This window comes from Rhamphochromis sp. 'chilingali', assembly GCF_963969265.1.
Source record: "Rhamphochromis sp. 'chilingali' genome assembly, chromosome: 17".
In the NCBI taxonomy this organism is placed as follows: Eukaryota; Metazoa; Chordata; class Actinopteri; order Cichliformes; family Cichlidae; genus Rhamphochromis; species Rhamphochromis sp. 'chilingali'.
This window is the reverse complement of record NC_137944.1, coordinates 27,157,136-27,183,274: the sequence shown is the minus strand read 5'-3', so window position 1 is coordinate 27,183,274 and position 26,139 is coordinate 27,157,136. Positions and strand designations below refer to the sequence as shown.

At 39.8% G+C, this 26,139-nt stretch overlaps 3 protein-coding genes across 5 annotated transcripts; all 3 read left to right on the top strand.

Annotated features, from left to right (window-relative positions):
* Positions 1–252: 252 nt before the first annotated feature.
* Positions 253–8,312, top strand: oscp1a (organic solute carrier partner 1a; the record flags this gene model as incomplete). Its single annotated transcript, XM_080863740.1, has 11 exons — positions 253–364; positions 550–579; positions 1,906–2,060; positions 3,763–3,930; positions 4,017–4,097; positions 4,198–4,301; positions 5,228–5,356; positions 5,441–5,495; positions 7,496–7,641; positions 7,728–7,788; positions 8,040–8,312. 11 exons carry the CDS (start codon positions 253–255, stop codon positions 8,163–8,165), a joined length of 1,167 nt encoding a protein of 388 aa, XP_080719866.1. The 3' UTR covers positions 8,166–8,312.
* Positions 8,313–9,351: 1,039 nt separating this feature from the next.
* Positions 9,352–14,445, top strand: lsm10 (LSM10, U7 small nuclear RNA associated). 2 transcript variants are annotated; one of them, XM_080863440.1, is made up of 2 exons: positions 9,352–9,440; positions 10,825–14,445. In XM_080863440.1, the coding sequence occupies exon 2, from the start codon at positions 10,831–10,833 to the stop codon at positions 11,242–11,244; it is 414 nt and encodes a 137-aa protein (XP_080719566.1). In that variant the 5' UTR covers positions 9,352–9,440; positions 10,825–10,830; the 3' UTR covers positions 11,245–14,445. The 2 variants fall into 2 exon arrangements, with proteins under 2 accessions (XP_080719566.1, XP_080719565.1); XM_080863439.1 differs by having other exon boundaries at positions 9,371–9,485.
* Positions 14,446–15,696: 1,251 nt separating this feature from the next.
* eva1bb (eva-1 homolog Bb (C. elegans)) lies at positions 15,697–25,078 on the top strand. Of its 2 annotated transcripts, XM_080863256.1 has the most exons (4): positions 15,697–16,089; positions 16,237–16,292; positions 20,704–20,844; positions 21,457–25,078. In XM_080863256.1, exons 3-4 carry the CDS (start codon positions 20,778–20,780, stop codon positions 21,888–21,890), a joined length of 501 nt encoding a protein of 166 aa, XP_080719382.1. In that variant the 5' UTR covers positions 15,697–16,089; positions 16,237–16,292; positions 20,704–20,777; the 3' UTR covers positions 21,891–25,078. The 2 variants fall into 2 exon arrangements, with proteins under 2 accessions (XP_080719382.1, XP_080719381.1); XM_080863255.1 differs by lacking the exon at positions 16,237–16,292 and having other exon boundaries at positions 15,698–16,089.
* Positions 25,079–26,139: the final 1,061 nt, after the last annotated feature.

The following is a 26,139-nucleotide window of genomic DNA, read 5'->3' as shown; positions in this document are numbered from 1 at the left end:
AGCTTCTGTCTGTACACTCCTTATCCTCTTGTTGGCCACCTGTTACATCTTAGTGAGCAGAAGAATGATCAGATAAGACCTAGCATGAACATTTCACTTAACAGTGGCAATCCACAAGAGGAACAATCAGTTAACTGGGTGGAAATGAGCAGAGTTTTTTTCAGCTGCAAAGGATTTTTCTCCTTCTGACGCCTACCTCTGCGACAGCTTTGTGCTAAGGAGCTAATCCTCCTTTTCTTTTGACTTTGCAAGATGTCTATGAGAACTCTCCCCCTGGTTTTCATTAATCTGGGTGGAGAGATGCTTTACATACTGGACCAACGCCTGCGAGCTCACAACACCTCAGAGGACAATTCAGAGAAAGGTAGAGGCAGCTGACATCTTTGTAGATGTGTCTTCCCAGTTTGTGTCAAGCTGTAGCAGTCTGATGCCAATTTATAAACTTAAAAAAAAGTGCTTTTCTTATGTCAGATGCATAACTACCCAAATTACAAATCTGCTTTCCTTCTTTTTCTTTCTTCTTTTGTTGGAAACCCAACATGGCTGCAGGAGTGTGGTCAGAAAATGACAGGAAAAGAGGTATTACTTGAGCGTAATGTTCTTTAGTCAGCTCCTCCAGCATCTCTGAGCTCTCTTAACAAGTCAGAAAATATATAATTTTCTTGAAAACACATGTGAAATTGTCACACAGAGCCAGACAAGTAGCTAGACACCTACCACAAATTTGTATATACAGTGCACCAGCCACTTTATTTGGTACACTTTTGCACTCTGGTCTTCAGAACTGTGTTAATTCTTTGTGGCACAGGTTCAGCAAAGTGCTGGAAACATTCCTCGGAGATTCTCATCCATATTGACATGATAGCATCACACAGTAGCTGCAGAGTTGTCAGCTGTGCATCCACGATATGACTCTGCCATTGCACCACATCCCAAAGGTGCCCTATCTGATTGAGATCTGGTGACTGTGGAGGCTATTTGAGTAAGTGAAGTATGGCATGATTTTAGCTTTGAGACATGGCACAAAGCTGGAAGCAGCCATAAAAAGAGATTGGTATACCTGAACCTTAGACACAAGGATCAATCTATGCGCATAAGGGGCGATCGTGACTCAAGAGTTGGCAGTTCGTCTTGTCATCGGAAGGTTGCCGGTTCGAGCCCCAGCTAAGTCAGTCTCGGTCATTGTGTCCTTGGGCAAGACACTTCACCCGTTGCCTACTGGTAGTGGTCAGAGGGCCCAGTGGCACCAGTGTCCGGCAGCCTCGCCTCCGTCAGTGCGCCCCAGGCCAGCTGTGGCTACAATGTGGCTTGCCATCACTAGTGTGTGAATGGGTGTGTGAATGGGTGGATGACTGAATGTAGTGTAAAGCGCTTTGGGGTCCTTAGGGACTAAGTAAAGTGCTATACAAAATACTGCCCATTTGCCATTCATGAATGAGAGTCTGAAAAAAGAGCACTCAGAGTTAAAACACATATGAGGCTATTTGCTCACAGAAGGTGGACAAGAAAATGATTGGACTAGAGCAATGATGTCACCAGTTTGACAGGTTGGGTAAGAGGAAGTGATGTAAAGAATAGACAATCAGCCCAAACACCAAGCAATTCAGGCAGATGAATTAATACAGATTTTCCTTAACTTATACTTAAGCTTCATTTGAATAGGTGTACTTAACAAAGTGGCCAGTGAGTTTATTTAGACTGTCTCCCATATATATTTGGAGTTGTATAAATTAAAAAAAATGCATAAAACAATGGTAAACAACCATTTAAAAAAAAAAAAAAAAATTTACCATTTTTTTCCTTTTTCATGACCTCTGTGTTTATCGACCGCACTAAGAAAGAAGTAGCTTCAATTCAAAAGCAAAATTCTCCACCTTTCTGTTTGGCTGCTTCTCCATTTCACAGTCATGAATGACATCGTTGGGACCATGTTCAGTAAAGCCTTCATGGATGAACTTCTCAAACCTCAGCAGCTGTATTCTCACAGGACAATGAAAACGGTGCTAACTCGGTTAGCGCACGCCTCCATCATGAGACTGAACCCGGCCAGCATGGACAGGGTAAATACCAAATACCAGGAACAGGAGCACTAGATTATAAACAGCAAGTGAACTGAAAAACTTTTTAAAGTAAAAATCTTCCCCTTGTTCACAATGAAAGTTTTTCCCTTTACTGGAAAAAAATACCAGGAAAAACAGAGTCGATTCATTGATCTCAAACCTATGACTCAGTCCTTGAAGTTCGGAAATAAGCTTCCACAGTTTACTCATTACCTCTCCCTATAATGCAGGACTGTCAAACCTGCACCCATAAAATTTACTTTACTTAATGGAGCAATGATTTTATGCACATCCCGAGTCATTAGGGACTTATAGTCATGTGAAAAAGAAAGCAGTCCTGTAAAACCTTCCTGCTTCCATAGGGAATACTGTATGTAGCAGCCAGGTGCTGCTAATCAAATGCATTTCATAAACTTAATGTGAGCAAGTATGTCCACTTGTCAAGTCTAACAAAATGCATTTGGAAAACAACATTTTGCAGGTCAGGACCATTCAGGTGTGTGTTAACACAATGCCACAATCTTCTCAGGATGAGATGTCCTAGAAAATTCACTCAGAAGTCAGACTGTGCAGAAAACCCAGGAGCTACATCTCAGACTTTACAGCCAACAATTGGCATGTTAAATTTTAAAGTTCATGACAGCACAACTAGAAAAAGACTGAACAAGTGGTTTGTTTAGAAGAGTTGCCAAAACAAAGCGTCTTCTCTATAAATCATTCATGGCAGCAGAGCACAGGTTTGCAAAGCTGTATCTGAATAAACCACAAGATGGAAAGTGTCCTGTGTACGAATGAGGCCAAAGTGGAGATGTTTCGGTAAAATCCACAGCACCACTGCGTTTGGCTTTTGGGGAAAGCCAAACGCAGCATACCAGCAAAACACCTGACATCAACTGTTAAGCACGGTGGTGGACGGGTAATCGTTTGGGCTTGACCTGGACAGCTTGCAGTCATCGAGTCAAACACAAACTTCTGTGTATACCAAAGTATTCTAGAGTAAAATGTGAAGCTATCTGTCCATTACCTAAAGCTTGGCTGAAATTTGGTCATAAAACAGAACGATGATTCCAAGAACAGCAGCAAATCTGCAAAAGAAAAGAATCAAAATGTTGCAGTGGTCCAGTCAAAGTCTAAATCTCAGGTGACTGAACTGCTCTGCACAAGCAAATTCCCACAATCCTTACTGAGCTGAAGCAACACTGTAAAGTAGAGTGGGCTGAAACTTCTCCACAACGATGTGAGAGACTGATGAAGTCAAGCAGTTACTACTTATTACTTCTAAAGGTAGTTCAACGAGCAAATGAATTGTGGGTTGTAGTTAGTTTCTCACAGGACTGTAACTCAACATATATTTTATAATTGTATTATTTGTTTCTGATAGTTCTTAATTTTTATTGAGGGTCAGATGATTTTTTACTTGTTACTTTCTTGATTTGTCTTATAATTTCTTTGTTATTATTATTAGCTTTTAATGTTATTGTTTTAATTGCATCTTTCTCTGTCATATTAGTCATGTGAAGCAGTTTGAAGTGCATTAACCTCACGGAAAGTCCTACACAAATTGCTTTCTCTCAGATATTGATTGATAATTGATTGTCAGATTGTTCTGGTATCTTATTAATACATAACATGACAAAAAATGTAAACATTTTACAGCTCTGTTAATTTTTTAAGGTGTAGATTTGTGTTTTTGTTCTTGTAGCTTTATGAGCTAATGGTCATGGCTTTCAAATATCAAGTCTTCCTTTGTCTGCGGCCAAAAGACCTGCTGCTCATCTCATACAATCACATGGACACCATCAGGGAATTCGTGAAAGACACTCCCATGGCCGTGAACCAAGTCGATGAGACACACAGGAAAATCATTGAGGTATGACTCAGATAACTGAAGTTATATAAACCTTGTATTTATAAGGTGCAAGCATCCTCTGCAGCCATTGTCTCTCTTTGATGTAGGCATACTCGTCTTTATCAGAGGGTGAACTCCAGCTTCTCAGACAGACTCTCCTCACATTTTTCCAAGACATGCACGTTCGTGTGAGTCCCCTGCTTGAAATCCCATCCTCCTCAAACATATTAATATCAAATTAAACATTTCATTTTTCTGCTTTCAATTAATGCTCTCTCTTTTTTTAAGGTATCACTTTTCCTAAAAGATCAGATCCAAAATCCCAACGGACGGTTCGCCCTGACGACGTCAGGCCCAGTGCCTCATGGGACTGATGTTCCTGGGCTTATTAGGTATGTAGGTTACAGTGTGTGCAGATGGTTTACATATAGTTTTGAAATGAATTTCAAGGAATCCATAAATGTAAATCAAAAATATGTCCTCAGTCATATCTGTCACTGTCAATGTAATAGAGCATTTTATGCAAAGTAATAAAGGTCAGCTATGGCCAGCGCATTTATCCTTCCCCTGATAGTAAGCGCTCAGATGTGCCCCCTTTAAGCAGAAATACATTTTGTATACATGCATTCTTCAGTTGTAAGATTTCTGGGGGATTTTTGCACATACTGCCTGTTTCAAATATATCCACAACATCCACAACGGTATCAGATCTGTGCTTTGGCCCATATGTGTCTTAAGTGTGCCAAAGTGACCATATCAAAAGAATTCAAAGCAGTCATTTCATCAGTCTTTCACTAATTTCTTTGGATTATTTTGTTTACAATGAAAAACAAGCACAGAAAAGACCAAAATTTAACCTTTGTTTGTCTTTGTTGAATCAGAAAAGCACCTCCTGCCTCTGTACCACGTATCCCTTTACTTCTACAATGTGATATTTTTACATAAGTGCTGATTAAAAGCATGTGCTGTAAGCATCATTCATGCAAACTAATACACATGCGAGTACTTTATTAATGTCTGTCATTAATGAGTCTGCCATTGTTTGTCAGATTCTCAGTGTCTTTATCACATATTTGCTTCTAATTCAAGTTTAGACATTATAAGCAGAATTAATTTCTACTGTCAATGTTTATACACTGAACCTGGTTTAACATCTGCCACTTCATTAACGGCACTAGATGTGGCCACTCTGTGGCCTGGTGGTCTGATGCAACTCTGAAGTCACCGCCAAAAGGCTGACCAATCCCAACTTTCAATTTTCTTTAAAAAAAATGTGTCCACAATCCAGAGTGTCGCCATCTGTTTCCTGTTTTCAAAGGATATTTGACTGTCGCGGCAGAGAAGTGAGACGAAGGGAGTTCCCCTCTGGAGGGAGTTACACCAGCTCCATCAGAGAGGGGTCTTTCGAGCTGCATGGAAACAGAGTGATCAGACTCGGCATGAACATGTATGTAAATATGCTGCTGGACACTACATGGTGAACACACACACTGAACCTGTGGGTGACACTGCTGCATTTCATGACTTAAAGGTACACTGTGGATCATCCAGAGGAGACACACACGTCCAGGGCTCCCTCTGTAAAGGTAATAACATGTCAGGGAGGTCACAGATTTCATTTTACAGTTATGGTTGGTGATATATATATATATATATATAACTTAATATTGTCCTGAACTACACCTGAGCTCTTGCTGTTGTGAAACCATGAAATTATGTTTAAGCAATAATAGCAAATCATATCATATGGAGCTTTTTTCCTACAAGGTGATATTTACCTTTGATAGTGGTGTTTAAAGGATGCTCAGGTGGCACCAAGGGGCTCAAAATGTTGCACCACTTTCACACTCACTCCACTAACCTGATGCTTCCTAGTTTGTTTGGAGCCAGAAGTGACAATTTTTGAATCAGATGGTAGGGCACCGAGTTAGCTAAGGTTATCTAGCTGCAGCAATAAACCCAAAAAAACAGACATATGCTTGATATATTAACATATTTTTAGATATTTCTTACGCCAAAGGAACCCAACATACATTTGTTATAGAGTGGGAAACTGTCCATGTGCCTCCAAATCACTTTTTATACCAGGCTGTGAACATGCATTTAAATGCTGTAAATTTGGATATTTTGTAATGGAGGTCTGCGGGGATTCACTCATTTTTGCAGCTTGCCTCAAGTGGCCACTCAAGGAACTTTAGTTTGTTTTGTACTTCTGTGTTGGCTTCGTATATTAGCCCCAGAAATTCCTGCTTGCCTGGACATTGATGCATAGTAAAAGCCGTTAATGCTGTTATGGCAGTGGCCCGTTCCCTGTGGTTTGCACACGCAGCTCTTTATTGACACACTTTTTGCATATACACTTAAACTCACCTCACTTGCCCCGCTGTTCAAAACATCTCACTGGTGTAGGCTCATCATTGTGTGTCTCTCTACAGCCTCACACCTTCTATAAGAGAAGAGCTTAATTGGGTGTGTAAGACAGGTGTGCCCAAACCACACTACTGTGGTTTCCTGGCTTCTACAGCTGAGCCAGAAAACCACACCCCAGTGCTACTGCTGTACAAAGAGAAGATGGTAATCAGATTAATGAAGTGTCAAAAATAATAATAATAGTGTTTCTCAGTAACTGTGAATGTTTGTGTCTGCTTATATTATCACCATATCAACATTAAACGGCTGGTTAGACAGTGTAATGTTTAATTAGTCAATATTAACATTAATAATGTTTGAAAACTTGTAGTAACTCTTGTGCTGCCACTGCACCCCTCCCTTTCCTGAACCATTATCCACAAATAGAGAAAACTTGGAACAGTTGTGAAGCTTCCCAGGAGCGCATTAGTTGCAAAAGACTCCAGAACAACATCTAAAGAACTGCAGGGCTCACTTGTTTCAGAGTGGACCAAAGTGGCATCCATGAGAGAAAAACACCACTGACCAAAAAGAATACGCAGGCTCATCTCACATTTGCCAAAAACATCTTGATAATGAGAAAGAAGCTGGAATTTTTTTAAGCTTTGCATGCCGTTACATCTGGTGTAAAACTAACAGCATTTTATTAAAAGGAACATCATGCCAACAGTCAGACATGGTGGTGGCAGCGTGATGGTCTGACGCAGGTTTGCTGGACGATTTGCAAAAACTGGTGGAACCATGAATTCTGATTTCTACTAAAAGAAACCTGAAGGAGAATCTCCAGCTATCATTTCTTGCCCTGAACCTTAAACAGGCTGTTCTTTCTTAAAAACCCTCCAGTTTGGCTGAATTAAAAACATCTCTGTAAGGAAGATGTTTTTTTCAATCAAACGCTTGATTGTAGTTCTTGCTGCCAACAGCAGTGCAACCAGTTATTGGGTTTAGGGGGAGTTTTCAGAGGGCCAGGTAGCATTGGAGAACTTTTTTCCATTAATAAATTATATAATTTAAAAACTGCATCTTGTATTTAGTCTGGTTCTCTTTCTTTATTATTAGAATTTGTTTGATGACCTGAAACATATAACTATAATAAATAGAAAAAGATCAGAAAAGGGGCAAATACTATTTTCACAGCTCTGTTATAACCTGCCTCTGCACCTCCATCGTGCTGCAGGCAGACGGCTCTCCCAACCCGCTGGCGAAGGAGGAGCTGAACCTGCTGGCTCGTCTGATGGGCAGCATGAAGACAGAGAACAAGCCCAAAGACGAATCAGGTTTTCGAATCAACCTGTTCAACACAGACAAAGAGGAGGCGGAAGCGTGGGTGTTCTTCTTTTCTATTTTAATTCCCTGTTGTTACATTAACATAAATTTCCTCATCAAGGCCTTTTTATCTTGTTTCACAGAGGAGCATCAGCTAGTGCTGAGGAGTCCTTGTATGGAGTGATAAATATTCAAGCAATGCAGGTATGATCATGCAGACTCTTCTGGGGTATTTCAGTGAACTAAAACTAAACCACAGTCAAGAAAACAGTTTAGTTTGACTTAAAAAAAAAAAGGCAACTGCTGAGCACGTGAACAAACCTAACAATATAAACAGAAAATCTGGCAAAAAAGTGTGTTAGTGTGAGTGTCTGGCTACACTCTGGACTGTTGTTATGACTGCCATGTCTCTCTTAAAACATCTGTGATGAACTTAATCCAAGTTTTTGGTTCAGGATGAGCAGGCGGCATCAGAGTTGGCTCGCATCGCCGGACAGTTTGAAGAAGAAGAAGAAGAGAAACCCGAAAAACCCAGCAACAACAAGGGAGAAGAGCTCCTGGCCATGATGGACGACCTCTGACTCATTTATCCAGTCTGTGGTTGTTTGATGATCGGATGGTTAATCTCCACTGTGAACTTTAATCTGAAATATGCAGTATTCAGTGAAACAGATGCAAGAACTCAACATTATAACACAGTTACAATAGACAGAAACTATTTTCTATGTTTAAATTGCAGCTGAACTGACTTGGATGTTAAACGGTAACACCTGCTGTGTTTGAGGTTTCATTTTCTTTTTAACAATTTAATGTTAAATAAAAGTATTTATTTATATTTACATGATTAGGCTGGCTCGTGTTTACATGCTGTAAAACAAAATGAGTTGCAAATGTTGCTGTGAGGCAGGGAAGAAATTAAATGAAAAGGATTGATCATATTTTTAAATACGACATCTAATTGGACACGTACTAATTTAAATAAGCTATAAATTAATATTTGGATAATGAAAATAAATGTTCATTGAGACGATTTCGTTTCTGCAGCAGCAACCTGTAGGGGGTGCTGTTGTCTTCGCTTTGTAAGAAAAGAACAATCTCATGAAGGTTTCTTTGATTCGGAGTCTTTGCTCTTTGTTTATCCGGCTTTTAATCAATTAATTAATTAATTTTAATACTTATATTTTAAATATGACAACTAGTACTGTATGAATCCAATAAGGTACAAAAGGGAACAGAGCAGTGAGTATAAACGTTCATGTAGGCATAAGATCATTTAGCATCATCCTTTCAACAAGGTGTACTATTAAATAAAAGAGTCATACATGCATACAATACAATGGCAATGGTGGGAAAAACAGTTTAGAATATCGTATGATTTTTCTGGTTTATTTCCTTTAAGTAGTTTAGAAGATTTTATGTATAACTTGAATTTATCCAAAAACAAAACAAACAAAAACACCAATTTAAACACATATAAGATTAACATTTTTAATGTATTTCTTTTGTGTGGTTTCATATTGGGTGTTTTATGATGTTCTAAATCTGTCAGTAGAATTTTCGCTTAATTAATAAAATTTTACACTCCAGAGAGCAAATTTGTTAATCTTAATATATACTTTGCAGCTTTGAAATCCAGCATATATGTGAAAAATAATGTTGCTGTGATGACGTCCTGTTCTCGGGTTCCTCATTTATGTCCTGGATTGTATTGTATTAAAGCTGGTTGTGAATAAAGTTTTTATTTTTTTTAAACGGTTGACGCAAAGACGACGGTGAAACGTCATCACGTCGCTGCTCCTCTGTCGGGTTTCTGCGGGAAAACGAACGTGTTGAGATGTTTTGAGAGGTTTCAGCAGGTCGGTGTTTCGCTTCTACATGAAACCTGTGTTTAAATAATTCAGGTAAATGTTACAGACATCAGCGGAGGGAGAAGCTTTGATTTACAGTCATGTTTTACGCATTTTGGAGCTTTATTTAGTCGCTGCTAAAGCTAAGGAAACGCTAAAAAAAGAAAAGCTAACAGAGAAGACTAACTTTGTGCTTTCAGATACAAATTTGAGTGTCATTTTAAACGTGTTTTTATGTTTTCTGTAGGTTTAGTTAAAGCTAAGATGACACTGCAGTATATGACACTATATCTTCTGTATTACCATTTATATTCGGCTGTAATGTGCATATACGGGGGTTACTTTGAAAGCCAAATATGAAAGTGTTTTTTGGACCAATAAAGAAAATGCGGTTACGGGATATGATAGTCACGAGATGCAAAACAGACTACGTGTGTCTGAATGAGATGCTGATGTGACAGTGAGGCAGGAGGAGGCTGGCGTGGTTTGGATATGTGCAGAAAGGATGCTGAATATGAAGACCTCAAAGGATTCATGTAGTGAAGGAGGACATGCAGATGGTTGGTGGTGACAGAGGACGTTAGGGTTAGGATGAGATGAAGGCAGATTAGCAACCTTCAGTGAGCTGCTGAAAAAAGGAGGAGAAGAAGTAGTTGTTTTGGCAATTAGGATTACCATTAATTGACTTTACGTCAAGTCAGCTGGTATTGATCCCCTGATTTTTAATAAGTGACAGTGGAATAAAATTATTTTGTTTTTTCCTCAGAACTTGTAACAGTTTCCAGAGTTACATTGGATCATCTCTCCAGCAGATAAAGAAAATAAGACTGGAAACATTTAATTCACTTCATTCTTTTTATGTGTGTTTTTTGTGAGCTCCATTAAAAAAACGCAGTAAGAAAGTATCTAAGACAGCCTTTTTGGTCCCTACATTGCAGTTTCAGTAGAGCCCCATTAACAGCCTAAGAGGATCTAACGTTGATGCAGTCACATTGTCTGGGCATGGTGCTCTTTTCCTAAGTCCTCAGAAATTCTTCTTCCTTTACCTTATTTTCAATCAGAAAAGTGATTAAGAAAAGATGGAGGGAGGGAAATCTTTTTTAACGATTTGACCACAGCCTCTTCGTCGTCTGACGTTTATTAAATGCAGGATTGGTTTGTGACAGATGAGATCAATCGCATTTAAGCTGTGCAGGACATTTTCTATTTGACATGTTCCTGTGTTTTCTCATTTTCTGATTCTAATGTTCTGTCCACAAAGTGTGCAAGGTTTTGCTAATTTTTGCTTTATTGCTTCAAGGTCAGAATCAGTAAACCACAGAAACACGTCTCAGGTACCAACACTGCATGACAGACTCTAATCCAGAGTTATCAATCTTCTGCTTTTCTGCAGGTTACTATGGAGCCCAAGGGAGCTGAGTCTCAGCCATCCGGCGTGGGGCCGGTTGAGGTGGTGAACTCTATTCGGGAGCGAACGATCACAGAGAACAGCATGGTGATCCTCCTGCAGGGCCTTCAGGGAGAGGTGACCACGGTGGACCTGAGGAACGAGAGCACGGCACGTGGACGCGTGGTCAACGTAGATGCCTTCATGAACGTACGGCTAGAGGACGTGTTGTACCGGGACCGGCTGGGTCAGCTCACACAGCTGCAGGACCTATTCATCACTGGCAGGAACATCCGCTATGTCCACATCCCCGACCATATGGACATAATGAAGACCATAGAGAGCCAGCTGGCCAAGATTCACCGCGTCCGGAACTTCGGCAGTGAAGGCGGAGGCAGGAAAGAGTTTGCCAAGAAAACAAAATGACTTTTTTTTTTTTTACATTTGGAAAAGACGCTGCTTGTGTAAGGTTCAGAGATTAGAGGACAAACACCAGTCTAGACCAGTAGTTTACATCCTGAGGGCCCACAAAGTGACTCCAGGGTCAAGAACAGGGAGAGAGATCTCAGGTACAGTAAGATATAGTTACAGTTCTCCTTTTCATTGTAAAATACTGGAAACTGTCTTTAGTGCTATAAAAACTGAACAGCTTGGAACCTGGGATGAAAGGCCACAATCTGGGTTTGATTTCTTGTAAGGATCACAAACTCGAAAGGCTGGAGTATTTGGAGGCTGATATCAGTAAATTGTTTAAATGTTTAAAAATAAAACTCCACAGATTGATTTGTTTCCCTATGTAAACACTGTAACAATTCTTTTTAATACATTGCGGATTATTTCTTGGATTAATTGATGCATCTTCCTTGTATCAACTCAAAGAAGCTCTTTGGTTGAGATAAAAAAAAAAAAAAAAAGACAAACTATTTAGGGGGATTTTTAAATGAGATATGATGAAAATGCTAAAAAAAAAATCCATCTGAGAATAAAGTGAAATCTTTTTCAATATAATTATAACAACTAAATGATAGATCCTCTTTTGCACAAAGGGTTTAACTTAAACGACACCACAGCTTCTCTCATATTTTGCTGACTTAGAAACAGTGAAGAGTCTTATCTCTTAAACATAGAGAATACCCTAAAGCAGTCACTTTTTGTGCCTTTTGAGGTGCTGCACCTCATATTTGTACTAAATAGCAAAAATACATTTATCATACATTTCTCCTAATTTTTATAGTATTTTCTACACCTCATTTGCAGAATCTGGACACCTACATTTTTTGCTATTATAACACCAGTGAGGTACACCTGTCAATGTAAGCAGCCATGCTTTTTACTCACCAGACGGATCAGCTAAAAACAAAAGTCACCTCCACACTGTTGTTATAAAGGACGAAATTTAAACTTGGGGGTCTTATGAGATTTGACTCGCTTTTGGAGCAACTACAGGCTCAATTTTTCCACCGCCAGAGGTTGCAGCTTGTTTATTTTGGCCCATGTTTCTTTTTTTTAAGTAGGTTTCCCTTTAGCGGGATTTAAGCATTAGTTAACTTCTCCCACAGTTGTGGTTTGCTCCCCACAACAAAATGACTCAACTTATTAAGCTCCTCACTGTCATTCTGGGCCTTTTGATGTGTCGCTCTCTAATAGCTCCCTCCAGCCAGCAACTTAATTAACTATCCTAACTTTTGTGCTATCGCATTATTAAAGATCTCTTTTGTCTGTCTTTCAGTACGTTATCATTTTAATTTAGTTGTAAAAATACTTTGAGGGACTTGTCTTCTCTTACCAAATTATTCCCAAAGTTAATCTCTCTGCTCCAGCTCAGTTTTATGAGAACTGAATAGCTCATATTGCAGCTGACACTGAATGCGGTTGTGGTGTGAGGGCCAGTGTATTTACTGGTAAATGGTGAGCATCACAAAGCCCATCTTTCTGTGTGTTAAAAAAAAACAGCCCTAAGTTAATCACTGCCTGTATGCAGGAAAACATTAGTCACTGGTGGGGAAAAACAAGCTGACCTGTTTCCACAGCTCCACAAACATCTCTGCATCAGCGAGCAAGTCGCTCTCAGTCACAACAGTGACATCCACTCTTGTTTTTTAGCCAGTGGAGACAAGCGTGGCGGGTGAAAGGAAGGTAGTGTTTTGCTTGGTGTTCTACCCGTGCGCAGTTGCGATCGGGAATCTGGGGAATTTGCAAAGTGCTATGTTATTCCTACACAGCATCAGGAAGAGGACAGGCCTGACATAACACAGGCAGCTGGAGCAGATAAACCCCGCACTGTGGACAAAAAGGGCGGAGGTTCACCAGCCGTTACTGAGTGCATTAAATTAGGAGGAATATGCACGCAGGAATGTCCCTCAGCAGTTGGATCATTGTTTTGGGCTTTAGCCTCAGAGTGATTTTAGGGACATATTTTTCTCTTGACCAACCCTGAGTGTTTGAATGACAGCAACCACATAATAACCGCTTATTGCTGTGCTAAAAACACCAGCGAGTGCCACATCAACGCTCACTAGACTCAGAATAGTACTTTACAACCGCATAAACAGGTCTTTTGCAATACTTAAGAGTCTGGGTTAGTGTTACAGGAAAAAGCACCAGTATAAATAAGAAAGACAAGCCCTGCTTTCATCGCTGTAGTCAGTCTGTAGAATTATATGCTCGTACTTTTAGAAATTAAAGGGGGGCTGTGTTGGTTTTTGTTATTTTCTGTCGCACATACTGTTAAAATGATGAATGCGCTCATATCCAGTTCTGTGGAATTATTCATATTTTGGCTTCGGCTGAGGTTTAAATTCACTCCCAGCAGGCCACAGAGTCAGGTTCACTTCAGTTCACTTAAATGAATTTAGTTTCTTCAGTTGAATTGAATGGAAAAATATAGACTTACCTATATTAGTCCATGCATTCATCTTTAGTAGGCTTGATTACTGTAACAGCATCTTTACAGGTCTACCTAAAAAATCAGTCAGACAACTACAGCTCATTCAGAACTCTGCTGCTCGAGTCCTCAGTAAGACCAAAAAAGTGGACCACATCAGTCCAGCTCTGAGGTCCTTACACTGGCTGCCTGTCCATCAGAGGATAGACTTTAAAGTTCTGATGCTGGCCTATAAAGCTCTGAATGGTTTAGGACCAAAATACATCAATGACCTCCTGACCCAGTATGAACCATCCAGATCCCTCAGGTCATCTGGATCCGGTCTTTTATCAGTTCCCAGAGTCAGAACCAGACACGGAGAAGCTGCATTCAGCTTTTATGCTCCATATATCTGGAACAAACTCCCAGAAAGCCTCAGATCAGCTGAAACACTCAGTTTATTTAAATCCAGGTTGAAGACTCACCTGTTCTCAGCTGCATTTGAATAAAGCACCAAATCCACACTTTAAGCTTAAATTTCAAAACTTACATTTAACTACTGATTTTATCTACTGTTCTGATTTTATCTGTTTTGATTTTATATACTGTTGTTTGTTTGTTTGTTTGTTAATTAGTTAGTTAATTTGCTTGTTTTATTCAATTTTAAATCATGCTTTTTATTTGTTCTTGTTTCTAATGTCTCTGTAAAGCACTTTGAATCACCTTGTTGTTGAATTGTGCTATACAAATAAACTTGCCTTGCCTTGCCTTGCCTTTTGACAAAGCTCTCAGTCACACAGGCCTATAGACCAGTTGGCAACCCCCTTGCAGTCTCCAGTCGCTAAGAAGAAATGTGTGTATTCCCCAGACCAGTGGTTGAGTATTAGTTGATTTGAAAATGGTTGCCAACAGGGTGCTGAACCAAAGACCTGCCTGTGATTGCGTTTTGTTGCTTGTAGATTGCTGTGGTTGCCTGTAGTTTGTATGGAAGATGCCAACTTGTCTGCAAACATTCACAGAGTTGTAATGAAACTTGGAAAAGTGCAACACAAACTTGACCTTCAGAGCAAAATAGTGCTTTACTTTTATTTAGAAGGTTAACGTTCTCCATTTCTGGTTTGCATCGCACCTTTTCAAGTTTCACTGCTGCTCTGCAAGTAGCTGGTGAGTGGTTACAGATGAGTTGGTGTCTTCCATGAAACTGCTAGCAACCTGACGCAAGGAGAATTTCCATTTGACCTAACAACTGTAGGCAATCAATTGCCAACCAGTTGTGGAATCCTTATTTGTCCCTAGCAACCAGTGGTTTCCAAGGGTCTCCAAGCCTGTATGGTTTTGCTCAAATCAAGCAGCGAAAGTGAAATGAGTTTTTAAATGTAATAAAAGACAGAGGAGATTATTTTTGACACACACATTGACGACCACAGTCCCATGGTTATTCAATTACTCAAGTGCAGCCCTACAAAAATCTTAGTGACCATATAGTTTCCTTAAAGCACAATAACCTGGCATGTAATGTTGATTGGGTGTTCTGGACTGCTGGACTGAGTTCAAAGGTGCAAACTGGACTGGTTTAAGAACTATTTTGCTCTTTTGATCAGTTATATTAACAATGTGTCGGCTGTGTGACACTGCAGTGTAGCTCAAATCAACTATGAGCACCTCCTGTTTCGGTTGTTTGATAGGTTTTAAAATTTGTATCTCCTGGTGTCGTGTGGAAAGCTCCAGCTTTGTAAAGTCCAAGTCAGATTTCCCCATGAAGTATCAATCTATTCATCGGTCTCCTCTCCTGCTCCACAAACCTCACTCTGAGCTCTTTTTACTCCCCTCCAGGCTCAGATTAAAACACAAAGAGCTCAATTAATCCAGGAGCCCCCACAGCAGCGTGGCCCCATGCCCACAGCTGCCACCTAGCTATTTCCTGTTCCACCCTCCTGGCTTAACTGTGAACAGACCTCAGTGTTGGGCATCCAGCAGGAGAGAGATCACCTCCCTCTGGTCAGGAGTGTGTGGGTCATACCTGGAGAGGATAGAATAGCTAAAATAAAAGACTTGAGCAGTGTGGAATTTTTATTTTGGAGTTCGATGGCAGTGAAGCATGCATGGCTTTCACTTCTCTCAGGAAAAGGAAAGACCTCCTCCAAAACACAAGTGTGGACCACTACTGGCTGGTCCTCCTCCCTCTGAGGGATGAGAGGGAGTGAATCACAGTGGAGAGCTGCTCGCTCTTCAGTCCAGCAGCGTCTGCTCAGCTGTCACGTATGCCGAGTGACCCACGACCTCTCGCTGCTGCTTTTCTGCCCGAGAGAAGATGGGAGTCTTATCTAAGTGACCGGCTCCAAACGTGGATCTGAATTCTTTGTTTTGCATACGGAAGTTTTAAATCTGTCAATCTGTGCATGACTGAGGTGAGTGACTTTTATTTAACTTTATCTTTGCTGGGAAAAAAGATTTTTTAAATTTTATTACACCCCTTAACAAATATAAAGCTCTACTGTCATGCAACTCAGTAGTTTATTAGCATGGCCTCCTGGTTTTTTTTTACAACACCACAGACAATTAAAGGTTTTTACAAGCTGAGGAGCTGCAACATGCCCAAAATTATAGCACAGTGAGTATGTTGTCACCCAGTCTGTCACATGTATTTTCCATCAGTCTTAATCTCACTCTCTTTAAATGTTTTTGACAGCAGCTCCACCTCATTTCTCATTTTTTTGACTACTGTTAAAAAGTGATTTTTTTCAGCAGTTTCAAGTTTCCTCATTGGACTTAAACAGGATTATCTAAGCAGGAAGGGCCGAGCGGGAGTGCATTTACAGGGTTTCACATAAACAGCTGCCGGGCTATGCTTGCGTGGAGGTTGTTGGACTCGTCTGGAAATGTTAGGTGTTAAATCTGTCTGCCCGAGACTGCGGCTGCACAAAATGTGTCCCTCCCTCTGGTATTTGTGTGGTGCTTCGAGCTCACCACAAACTGCCAGTCCTGGAGCCATGAAGAAAAAAATATTTATACACGATTTCATTCTGTAATCGAGAAAACAGAAAAAGAGGCGCCTCTTTGTGTCATTTCTCCTTATAATTAAGTATTAAAAACGTCGCCTTCTTAAAACAAATGAGAAAGTTCATGGAGGGCACTTTTTTCCAAAAAACGTACAAAGTCTGAATGCTGCACTGAAAAAAAGAAAAAATTGTAATTAAAGTGAAGTTGAGATAAAAGGTCTCTGCCCTAAAAATAACCTCATACATAAATTGCAAAACCCTAGCCAAGTGAACAAATGCGATGTGTGTTGATTAGCAAACAGACAGTTGAAACTATGAAGGTTTAAAAGGTGATGCTAACACTAAAGTGCCTTAAAACTGCATTCTTTTTCATGACCACCAGGGGGGAAATGTGTGGTTGGAAAAAGACTTCTAGTTCTATCAGAGAACAGCCCTTTGTAAACACTAAGTTTATGGCCTCAATCACTCACTTCAGGTCATATTCAATATATAATTAAGTGAGTTTTGGCAGCTTTCCTTTAGTCTTCTCATGGTTACTTCCAAAAGATAGACCTAACAAAAAGCCTATAAGTTTTTGCAGTCGTTAACATAGTGACTGGTGAAACGACCACATATTGTGAATTTGACTATGAAACCTCAAGCTCGCTGGCTTATAGAATGCAAGCTGTAATCGACAGCCTGTTGTACATACCCTGGATAATCCTCCTCTCTGACTCTTAGAATGACCAGATGGACTTTTTTAAGTTTGTGAAGACATTTAGTCTCAAGAGCTGAAACGTCTGATCGTAATGACCCACGCCTTTTGTCACAAATTTGCTCACATGATCAACAACCCTCAGGACCACCCCCATGGGGACGCTCCTCCCTGTGCTCAAGACTCACACAACCTGGACAACTGAGAACCTACAAATCCCCAAATTTACAAAATTAACTATTTTATTCTGTATGACCTGAAAGTAGAAACATGAACTGAGCAGGAAGGCCTGGGGATGTTTTTTAATTAATTTTTTTTAATTTTGTGAGTCTTTGATTTTCTCTGTTTTTATTCCATTAATGGTAGTTTATAAGAATAGGTAAACAAAATAAAATAAAAAAATATAATAATAATTTAAATAGATAAAAAATAAAGGATCATTTTTAAAGATTTAAGTTCATTCTAGCTGTTGTTCTAAGCGGTGCTTGGCAGCATCGTGAAAAGTTGGAACAGCGTGGATCTGGATCATCCGGCCTCCTGCAGTGTCATCTCACTTTCCCAGCGCTGATAGTGAAAGTCAGTTTGGGATTGTTGTTTGTGCTGTGGACTGTTTCAAGATGCAATGATAAAAATCAGATTATGGAAAGAACTTTTATCCCCACCGGAAAAATAAAAATAACTAAGCAGACACTGAAGGAAATCCTCCCCCAATCCCTGGACAAATTGCTCCCTGCTGTTGCATAACACTTTATAACTGTTTCCTCGTTTTTATTTAAAATTTAAGTTAAAAAATAAATAAAATGTAACCTCAATGTTAAACCTCTGTGCAGATGGAGTTCAAGTTAACCTAAGCTGAGATCTGCTTGATATTTTTGCCCACAGACACGTGAGTGTTGATGCAAACAAAAAAAAACTTAGAAAGAATGAGGTGATATGTGCTGCTGTGATAAATGCTGCAGTCTTGATAAGCTGTGTAAAAGTACAGGGTGTAAAGTCAGTCTTTAATCGTTTGAATCGAGCTAAGCTGAAAACTAAATTGCTCACTTATGTTGTTAAGGTCTGGGGGCAGCAAATTGAGGGTGCAGAAGTAGTCACGCTTCTTCTTTGATTAAATCCCAAACAGAAGGCAGTGTTGGTTGGGAACCACCAGTTCCCATGAGTAAATGGACCCCGAGCCAGCCACAAAGCAACTACAACTTTAATTTGCCCAAAAGCAAATTAAAGAAAGCCTTTGAGAGCACACTGGGGCTGCCAAAAGTCGCTGGGATAAAGATCAGGGTGGGAGAGCGACCCAAACCCCCAGCAGCAGCAACTGGAACGGGGCACGGTTTGGTCCTCCCCAGAGAGAGAGCAGGAGAAAGAAAAACATTCGGCTCCCATGGAAATTGTTTTTGTAGTGACAGGGAATGTGAGGGGGTGGGAAGTATCAGTCATCATGTTTACATCAATCCTTACTGTAACCGTGGGACCGTCTGCGAGACGGGTCCGGAGCAAATCCATCTACCGCGGTCTAATGCAGCCCCTCGCTCTCTTAAAGGGTCGATTCACCCAAATAACAGAAGGATGCAGTCGCTCTGAGAAGCTTTTTTTTGTATGGGAAATGTCAGGTCGTTTTGTGCTGACATCCGTGGCTGTCCTCAGGATAATAAATATATATATATATATATATATATATATATATATATATATATATATTTTTTTTTTTTTTTTTTTTTTTTTTTTTTTTTTTAACTGTGATTACTCTCTTGAATGATAATTAAATTTGCTAACAGTGAAATACTTGTTAAACATCTCTAACAAAAAACAGAATGTCTCTACCGGAGATTTAGGTGCCATTTTTCTTAATGTTTTTGTAGGCATCCCTGAGGCTGTTTAACCCCCATTAAAACAATTAGTTTTAAGTTTTTGCAGCTGTGAGCAGCTTCTTTACTTCCTCAATGCATTGCAAAGAGGGACAACGGCGTGTTTGCCACGTTTGTACTCTGTGTTCTCATGGTACACTTTAATTAATTCTTTGTGGCACAGATTCAATAAGGTGCTGGAAACATTCTCAGAGATTTTGGTCCATACTGACATGACAGCATCACGCAGCTGCTGTAGATTTGTTGGTTGCACATCCACGATGAGAATCTCCTGTTCCACCACATCTCAGAGGTGCTGTGTTGGATCACAGTCTGCTGACTGTGGAGGTCATTCAAGTACAGGGAACATGAGTTTTGTGACATGGTGCATTGTCTTGCTGGAAGCAGCGATGAGAAGATGAGTGCATTGTGGTCACTAAGGGAAGACGTCAAGGAAACATCCACCCCACCATTGCACCATGATACAAGCCAAGGTGGATCTGTGTCTTCTGCTGTTGTAGCCCAACTGCTTTAACATTCAGAGATGCTCTTCTGCATACGTTGGTGTAACAAATGGTTATTTGAGTTACTGTGGCCTTCCTATCAGCTCAAAACAATCTGGCCTCCTTTGACCTCAGACATCAACAAGACATCTTGGCCCACAGAGCTGCTGCTCACTGCATACTTTCTCTTTTTCACTTTCTGAGAAACTCAGACCAGTCTGGCACCAACAATGATGACACATTCCAAGTCACTCACATCACCATTATTCCACATTTTGATGCTCAGTTTGAACTTAAGCAGGTCATCTTGACCATTTAGATATATAATAGATATTTATGTTATAGAGCATTGAACAAGTGTACTTAAAGAAGTGGCCAGTGAGTGCATATGACAGATAATAAACAAAAGAATATTACATCCAGTTTAATGACTTACTAAAATCTAACACCTGCCAAAAGATTATCACAAGCTAACAATAGAGAAATGCTCCTACTTTATATAAATACCAATTAAATAATGAAATAACTTGCTGTGAAACCTTGTGTGCAAAACAAACACAACTCCTCTCAGCTCCATTGTTTTGGGGAAGAGGCAGAAATTAGAAATTCACTGCTACATTTCTGTGAACCCGACCTTTTCACTTCCTGCCGGTCTCCCATCACGAGTGTGAGTTTCTTGGAGTGAACATGTGAAACCTGACATGCCACTTCTTCTGTGGGAAAAAAATAAAAACTGCGTAGCCGGAAAGGCGCCCCTCTCATAAATATAAACATCCCCATCGGTCTCAGCAGACCTCTCGCTGCCGTCCTCTCTGCCTGGCTTGAGTGTCGTCAGAGGAAGACAATGTCTCCTGACCTCTGACACCCATTTAGATCAGAAGAATGACGGGTGGTGCTTTGGAGCAATGCAATTTTTAGGCTTAAAACACTTTTTTTTCTTTTGAGATGACTTTGAAAGCATTTGTTTTTCTTGTTTTTCTGACAGGATCTGCCTCGGGTTATCCAGGAGGTAAACGTGTAAAAGGAGATGGTGCGTGTCTGAACCCACAGTGAACCAAGATGGAGCCAATTAAGAGAGATATGGAGCTGCTGAGTAACAGCATGGCGACCTACGCTCACATCAAAGGTAAAATCGTAGCAGGGCTTTAAGTGTGGCTTCCACCATGGAGTTGGGGACAACCTCAAGGGGTTATTAGATGAATCTATAAAACCGCAGGCAGCTTGCTACACCACACTGTATGACTTTACGTAGGTTGTACATGAATATTTCTTTCTAAGCTCCTACACGAGTAACTCTGCATGTTACAGTTCAAAGAAATCTTTATTTAACTTTATACTTTAAACTTCATTCTGATTGGCTGCCTCGTGCAAACAGAAGGGTTTAACAACAGTGGGTGGGGCCTTTGTGCTCACACCTAGAGCCATAATAGTTTGCTTTAATAACGCTCTGCCTGAGGCGGCCATATTAGGGATATCCCTTCTTAGTGACATCACAAAGAGCCAAGAGTAGAAAATCTGGTGAAAATCAAGCGTTTAGAGTCTGAAACCTGAGTTTTTGGCTCACAGGGTTTACTTTAACATACACTGATCTGAGTATTTGAAACTTTCGCTGTCTTTGATATGAGCATCCACCACTCTAACAGTATAGAGATGACAGAAAATAAAGAAAAGCTTAATAAATCCACTTTTTAATGCTTTTATTTCAGTAAATTCGTTTTTCTTCCCTCTTCTTGTGCAGCCAATCCAGAGAGCTTTGCCCTCTACTTCATGATGGGCGTCTGCTTCGGGCTTTTCATGGCGCTGTGCCTCCTGGTGGCCGGCATCACTTGCAGGGCTCGCCGCCACAGAAAACCACCTCCGTCTCCATCGAGGAGACAGCTCAAGGAGTCCAGTGAAGAGGAGGAGGATGAGGAAGAAGAGGAGGAGAGTGTAGGAGAGGAGAGGGCGGTGGATACGGAGATCCCTAAAGTGACAGTGGGTCCTCTGAGTGACCGCAGCAGCCAGTCTAACGGCACTCTGAGGAGCCTGAACGTTTTCACCTCGGCCGAGGAGCTGGAGAAGGCTCGACGGCTGGAGGAGAGGGAGCGAATCGTCAGGGAGATCTGGAGGAACGGGCAGCCGGACATCCTGGTTACGGGGACCGGGACGATTGGACGAGTTCATTACCACTAAGAGAGACTTGGACTGAGCTTTTAAAAAACCTGTAAGGGACAACCAATGGAGAGAAACGTGCCTTGTATGGAGGCACAAAAATGGACGCAAACTAATCGCAACATTAAAAATATATATATATTATTTACCGATTAAAGAGTTTGCAATAACTTAACTTTTATCATGTAAAATGAAATTTAGAAGAAAATCCACTCTACTCAAAACAAAATACTAGTATTTTTAAAGTCCCTAAATAAATTGCAGTATTACAAAAATAAATATGAATAATAAGAGAGAAAATATGTATGCAAGCTAACCATTTAAAAATTCATAAAAGTTATTTTTAATCAGCTTTTTTTTCATGCTTGAAGTGTTTCTCAGTCAAGATGTAGTGGCATTATGAAAAATTACAAAAACAAACAAACGCACACCAAATTATTTTAGAGGTTTGGGGTTGCATGTTGCGTATCTCCTCATATAAATTTTTTTATTTCATTATTTTAATTTATTATTATGGAAAATCGGACACTTTGGGCCTCCATAAATGTGGACTATCACAGATTTTATGCACAAGTGTTTGTTTTGGGGGGAAGGTTGGCTTCATGTGTATTCATCTTTGGAATGTGAATAATTAAAGCTAAACCACTTTTTAATAAACAAATGGTCTTATAGTCACTGTTTTCCAAAATGAAGAATAAACAATTTTTAAAAAGAAAGAAAGAATAAATGAAGAAAAATTGTTAAGAATATGCTGATCTTGCTCTATCTGCACATTTCAAGTTAATAAGTCAAAGCTGATATAAAAACCCAAAATGATGATGGCAAAAAACATTTCTTTATGTGGTAGAAACAAGCTTCCATATCACAATGATGTGAAATAAGGGAGATTAAAAAAACATAGTCAGTATAAAAGAAGGCCTCTGATTTTCCCACACATTATGAAGCTTCAATCAGTTTTGGGATCGTCAGTACCCCACAGCATCCACACTATTAGTCACATACAGTAAGCTGTTAAAATGCTCCAAAACACTCCAACAGCACACACACATCGAAGAGTTTATTGATTTAAACTCAGTTATCTAGACAGATGATTGTAAGAAAAATACAATTAAATCCAGTCTATTCATGATTATTATAAAGGAGAAAATCCACAGAGGCTACCAGGCTTTTCAGCTCTGGGGTTGCTTCATGCTAGGCTGTGGCCCCTGTAGTGGGCAATGATGGTACTGCAGGTTGGTCTTGAGAACCCATTAACTACATATATATAGATATAGATATATTTAGTGGTACCTTCTGAATTCTTACATGACTATAGGATGAGTCTATGCAGGCTCTTAGTAATCCCAGGTCATGTTAGACTACATCCTTAAGCTAAAGGTATCTGGACTTCTTGGTTTGTGAAGATGTTTTATGTTTAGTCTAAGACGCTTCTTCACTTGTAAAGCAACTGATTGAGACTATTGGAGACTTAGAGACGGTCCCAAGGGTTTTTGACCCACTAGTAATCATATGGGTCGTTACGGGTCACCATCATGCGAGTTGTTGAGATCAGATGGGTCAAGGTTGAAATGGGGGCTGATCTGCCTGGGACTGCATTAAAGGGAACTGATAGCTGGTGTTTTAGGATAAGATGCACATATATATAAGATGAATCAGAAGATAATCCTTTTGGGTTAATTCTAATGAGAATGAACTATAAGTAAAATCAGCCAAAAGTCACTTCTAAAAACGTAGCTTCTCACACACCTCTAAAGAACTCGTCTTTAGACATTCGGAACCTTTCGAGCCCATTTTCCCTGCCTCCCAGTTTGAGCAACAGCACCTTCTCTCTGGTAAAGACGTGTCTGTTTGGAGGTATGAATAAAACCATTTAGCTCAAAAATACTGTAGGTTTTACCAATGCAGATGGTCTCAGAGTGGATCCCAGTAAACTCCCAGGAGATCCGTTCGTTTTTTGCTGGCTGAATTTCTCTCGTGCGCCATGAAAAGGTCGATTATGCTACAGCAGGGGAGTTTGTGTCCCGTGTCTGTCAGCTGTCATGTTTTAAGTGGCACTGCCTGAACTGGAGATTGTTTTAGGATGGGGGGGAAAACTGCTTTCCACAAGCTGGCAACTGGCACTCATTTAGGTCTTTTCTTCATCCTTTTACGTTGATGACATTCAAATCTATTGTCAACTGACTGATGATTTGGCAGCACCACTGAACTCCCTGTACGATTGCCTGAGAGAGGTTAAAGATTGGCTGGCAGAAAATTCTCTCGTTTTAAATGAGAAAAAAACTAAAGTTATGGTGTTCGACAGCCATATTCCTCGAGACCAGCTTGTTGCTCTGCTGGGGCCCCTTGCTAACTCTCTCTCCGATTCTATGCGTAACCTGGGTGTCTATTTGGATAGCTCCTTTAAGCTCGATAAGCAAGTATCATCTGTAGTTAAATCTGGTTTTTTTCAACTGCGCCAGATTTCTAAAGCTAAGCATTATATAGCACACAGGGACCTGGAAAAACTTATCCATGCTTTTGTGACCTCCAGGTTAGATTATTGTAATTCTCTATACTGTGGTCTCCAAGCCTTCTCTCTTCGAAGGCTGCAACTCGTTCAGAATGCTGCGGCTCGCCTTCTTACTGGCACTAGAAAATTTGACCCTATTACTCCGGCTCTTGTTGATCTGCACTGGTTACCAATCAAATATCGCATTGAGTTTAAAATCTTGCTACTCACTTTTAAAATCCTGAATAACATTGCGCCCAGCTACCTCACTGACCTCCTCAATTGTACATTTCTTGTCGTGCATTAAGATCATCAGGTCAATTACTCCTGGCCCAACCTAAGTTTAGACTGAAGACCAGAGGCGATCGTGCCTTTGCTTCAGCTGCACCCAACCTTATTCGAGCCTTGGATTCTATCCACGCCTTTAAATCAAGATTAAAAGCATATCTATTTGACTTTGCTTTCCCGACCAGTTAATACCCTTTTAAATCTTTTAAATTTTAAACTTTTAAATCTTTTATTAGATTTTATTAAATGTATTATTTTTTATTAATTTTACTGCTGTTTTTGTCTTCTTAGCATATTTTGTATTTATCTAACTCTCCTGGTCTGTTAGTGCCTCTATCCTGTCTGTGCTTGTGCCCGATTTGTACCCTGTTATTGACCTATGTTGACTCTCCATATTACTGTGAAGCACTTTGGTGTGCCTTCGGGTTTTTAAATGTGCTATATAAATAAAATTGTATTGTATTGTAATTGTATTGTATTTTACTGATTTTATGAGCATTTCCCATCCATTTCAGGTTTTTATCCTAATACACAGTAAGCAATTTTTTGTGGATGTTTGTGTTAATGGCAGTTTAAAGACATTTTCTTGCTCTGAGGCTGATGCGCAGAGAGAAGGTGGAACCGTTTAATTAGATATTATAAAAACAGCCTACTAAAGTACCTGTTAAAGCTGCAACACAACACTATTGTTTTTTGTCAAAACTTGTATCAAATCATAGCCACAAACGTCACTTTCTTTTTAGTACACATAACTCTCTTATAAATCGATGTATTTTGTGCCCTCGTCTCCATTTACTGAAAAACATTTTTAAGACAAGATTTCTACTGTCAGGTCTTTTCCTTCTGGTCCTGTCCTAGATCTGTCACTGAGAGCTCCCTTGTCACAAGGGTCACCACAAAAAAATACATTTGCTCTTTGGTGCGTTCTGTATTTTCACCCTCACTCTTCAGGAGCTGACCCACTGTCACCACTAGATGGCTCCATCTCCTCATTCTTCTCGTTTAGTTGCTGAAAACAATTTACTCTGCAAATTATACTGTGGTGCTAATTTCCAGGCAAAAATAAACAGCACTCAATGAGCTCAGAAATCTTGCATCCTAATTTTAAAATTATAATAAACATATTTACGCAAAAAATATATATATCAGATGAGATTTAAAGTTTTAAGCGCTGTTAGTTACCATCGATAACGACGGGGGTGTGTTCATGAAAAATGAGAAGCTTTATAATGTCATTTGAGACTTTTTGCAGTTTTTAATTATTGATGTCTCTTTTAGATTGATTACTGTACTGCTTTTAGAGTTAGCTGCGTGTGAATAATACTTATAGTTTTTAAATTAAATGCACAGCAATTACAAGAATTTATTAGCACAGAGGCATGAAAATATGCAAAAATCTTAACATGTTTTTAGATGTCGATAAATAACTCTAGGATAATACACTTTATGTGAAGATTTTGTGTTTTTGTATATTCAATGTGATCTGTAACCCAC

Excerpts from the sequence above, each read along its gene's own strand:
- lsm10 (XM_080863440.1), top strand. The coding sequence starts at position 10,831 with ATGGAGCCCAAGGGAGCTGAGTCTCAGCCATCCGGCGTGGGGCCGGTT.
- eva1bb (XM_080863256.1), top strand. The coding sequence starts at position 20,778 with ATGGAGCCAATTAAGAGAGATATGGAGCTGCTGAGTAACAGCATGGCG. Across the intron at positions 20,845-21,456 it reads GACCTACGCTCACATCAAAG|CCAATCCAGAGAGCTTTGCC; the intron begins GTAAAATCGTAG and ends CTTCTTGTGCAG.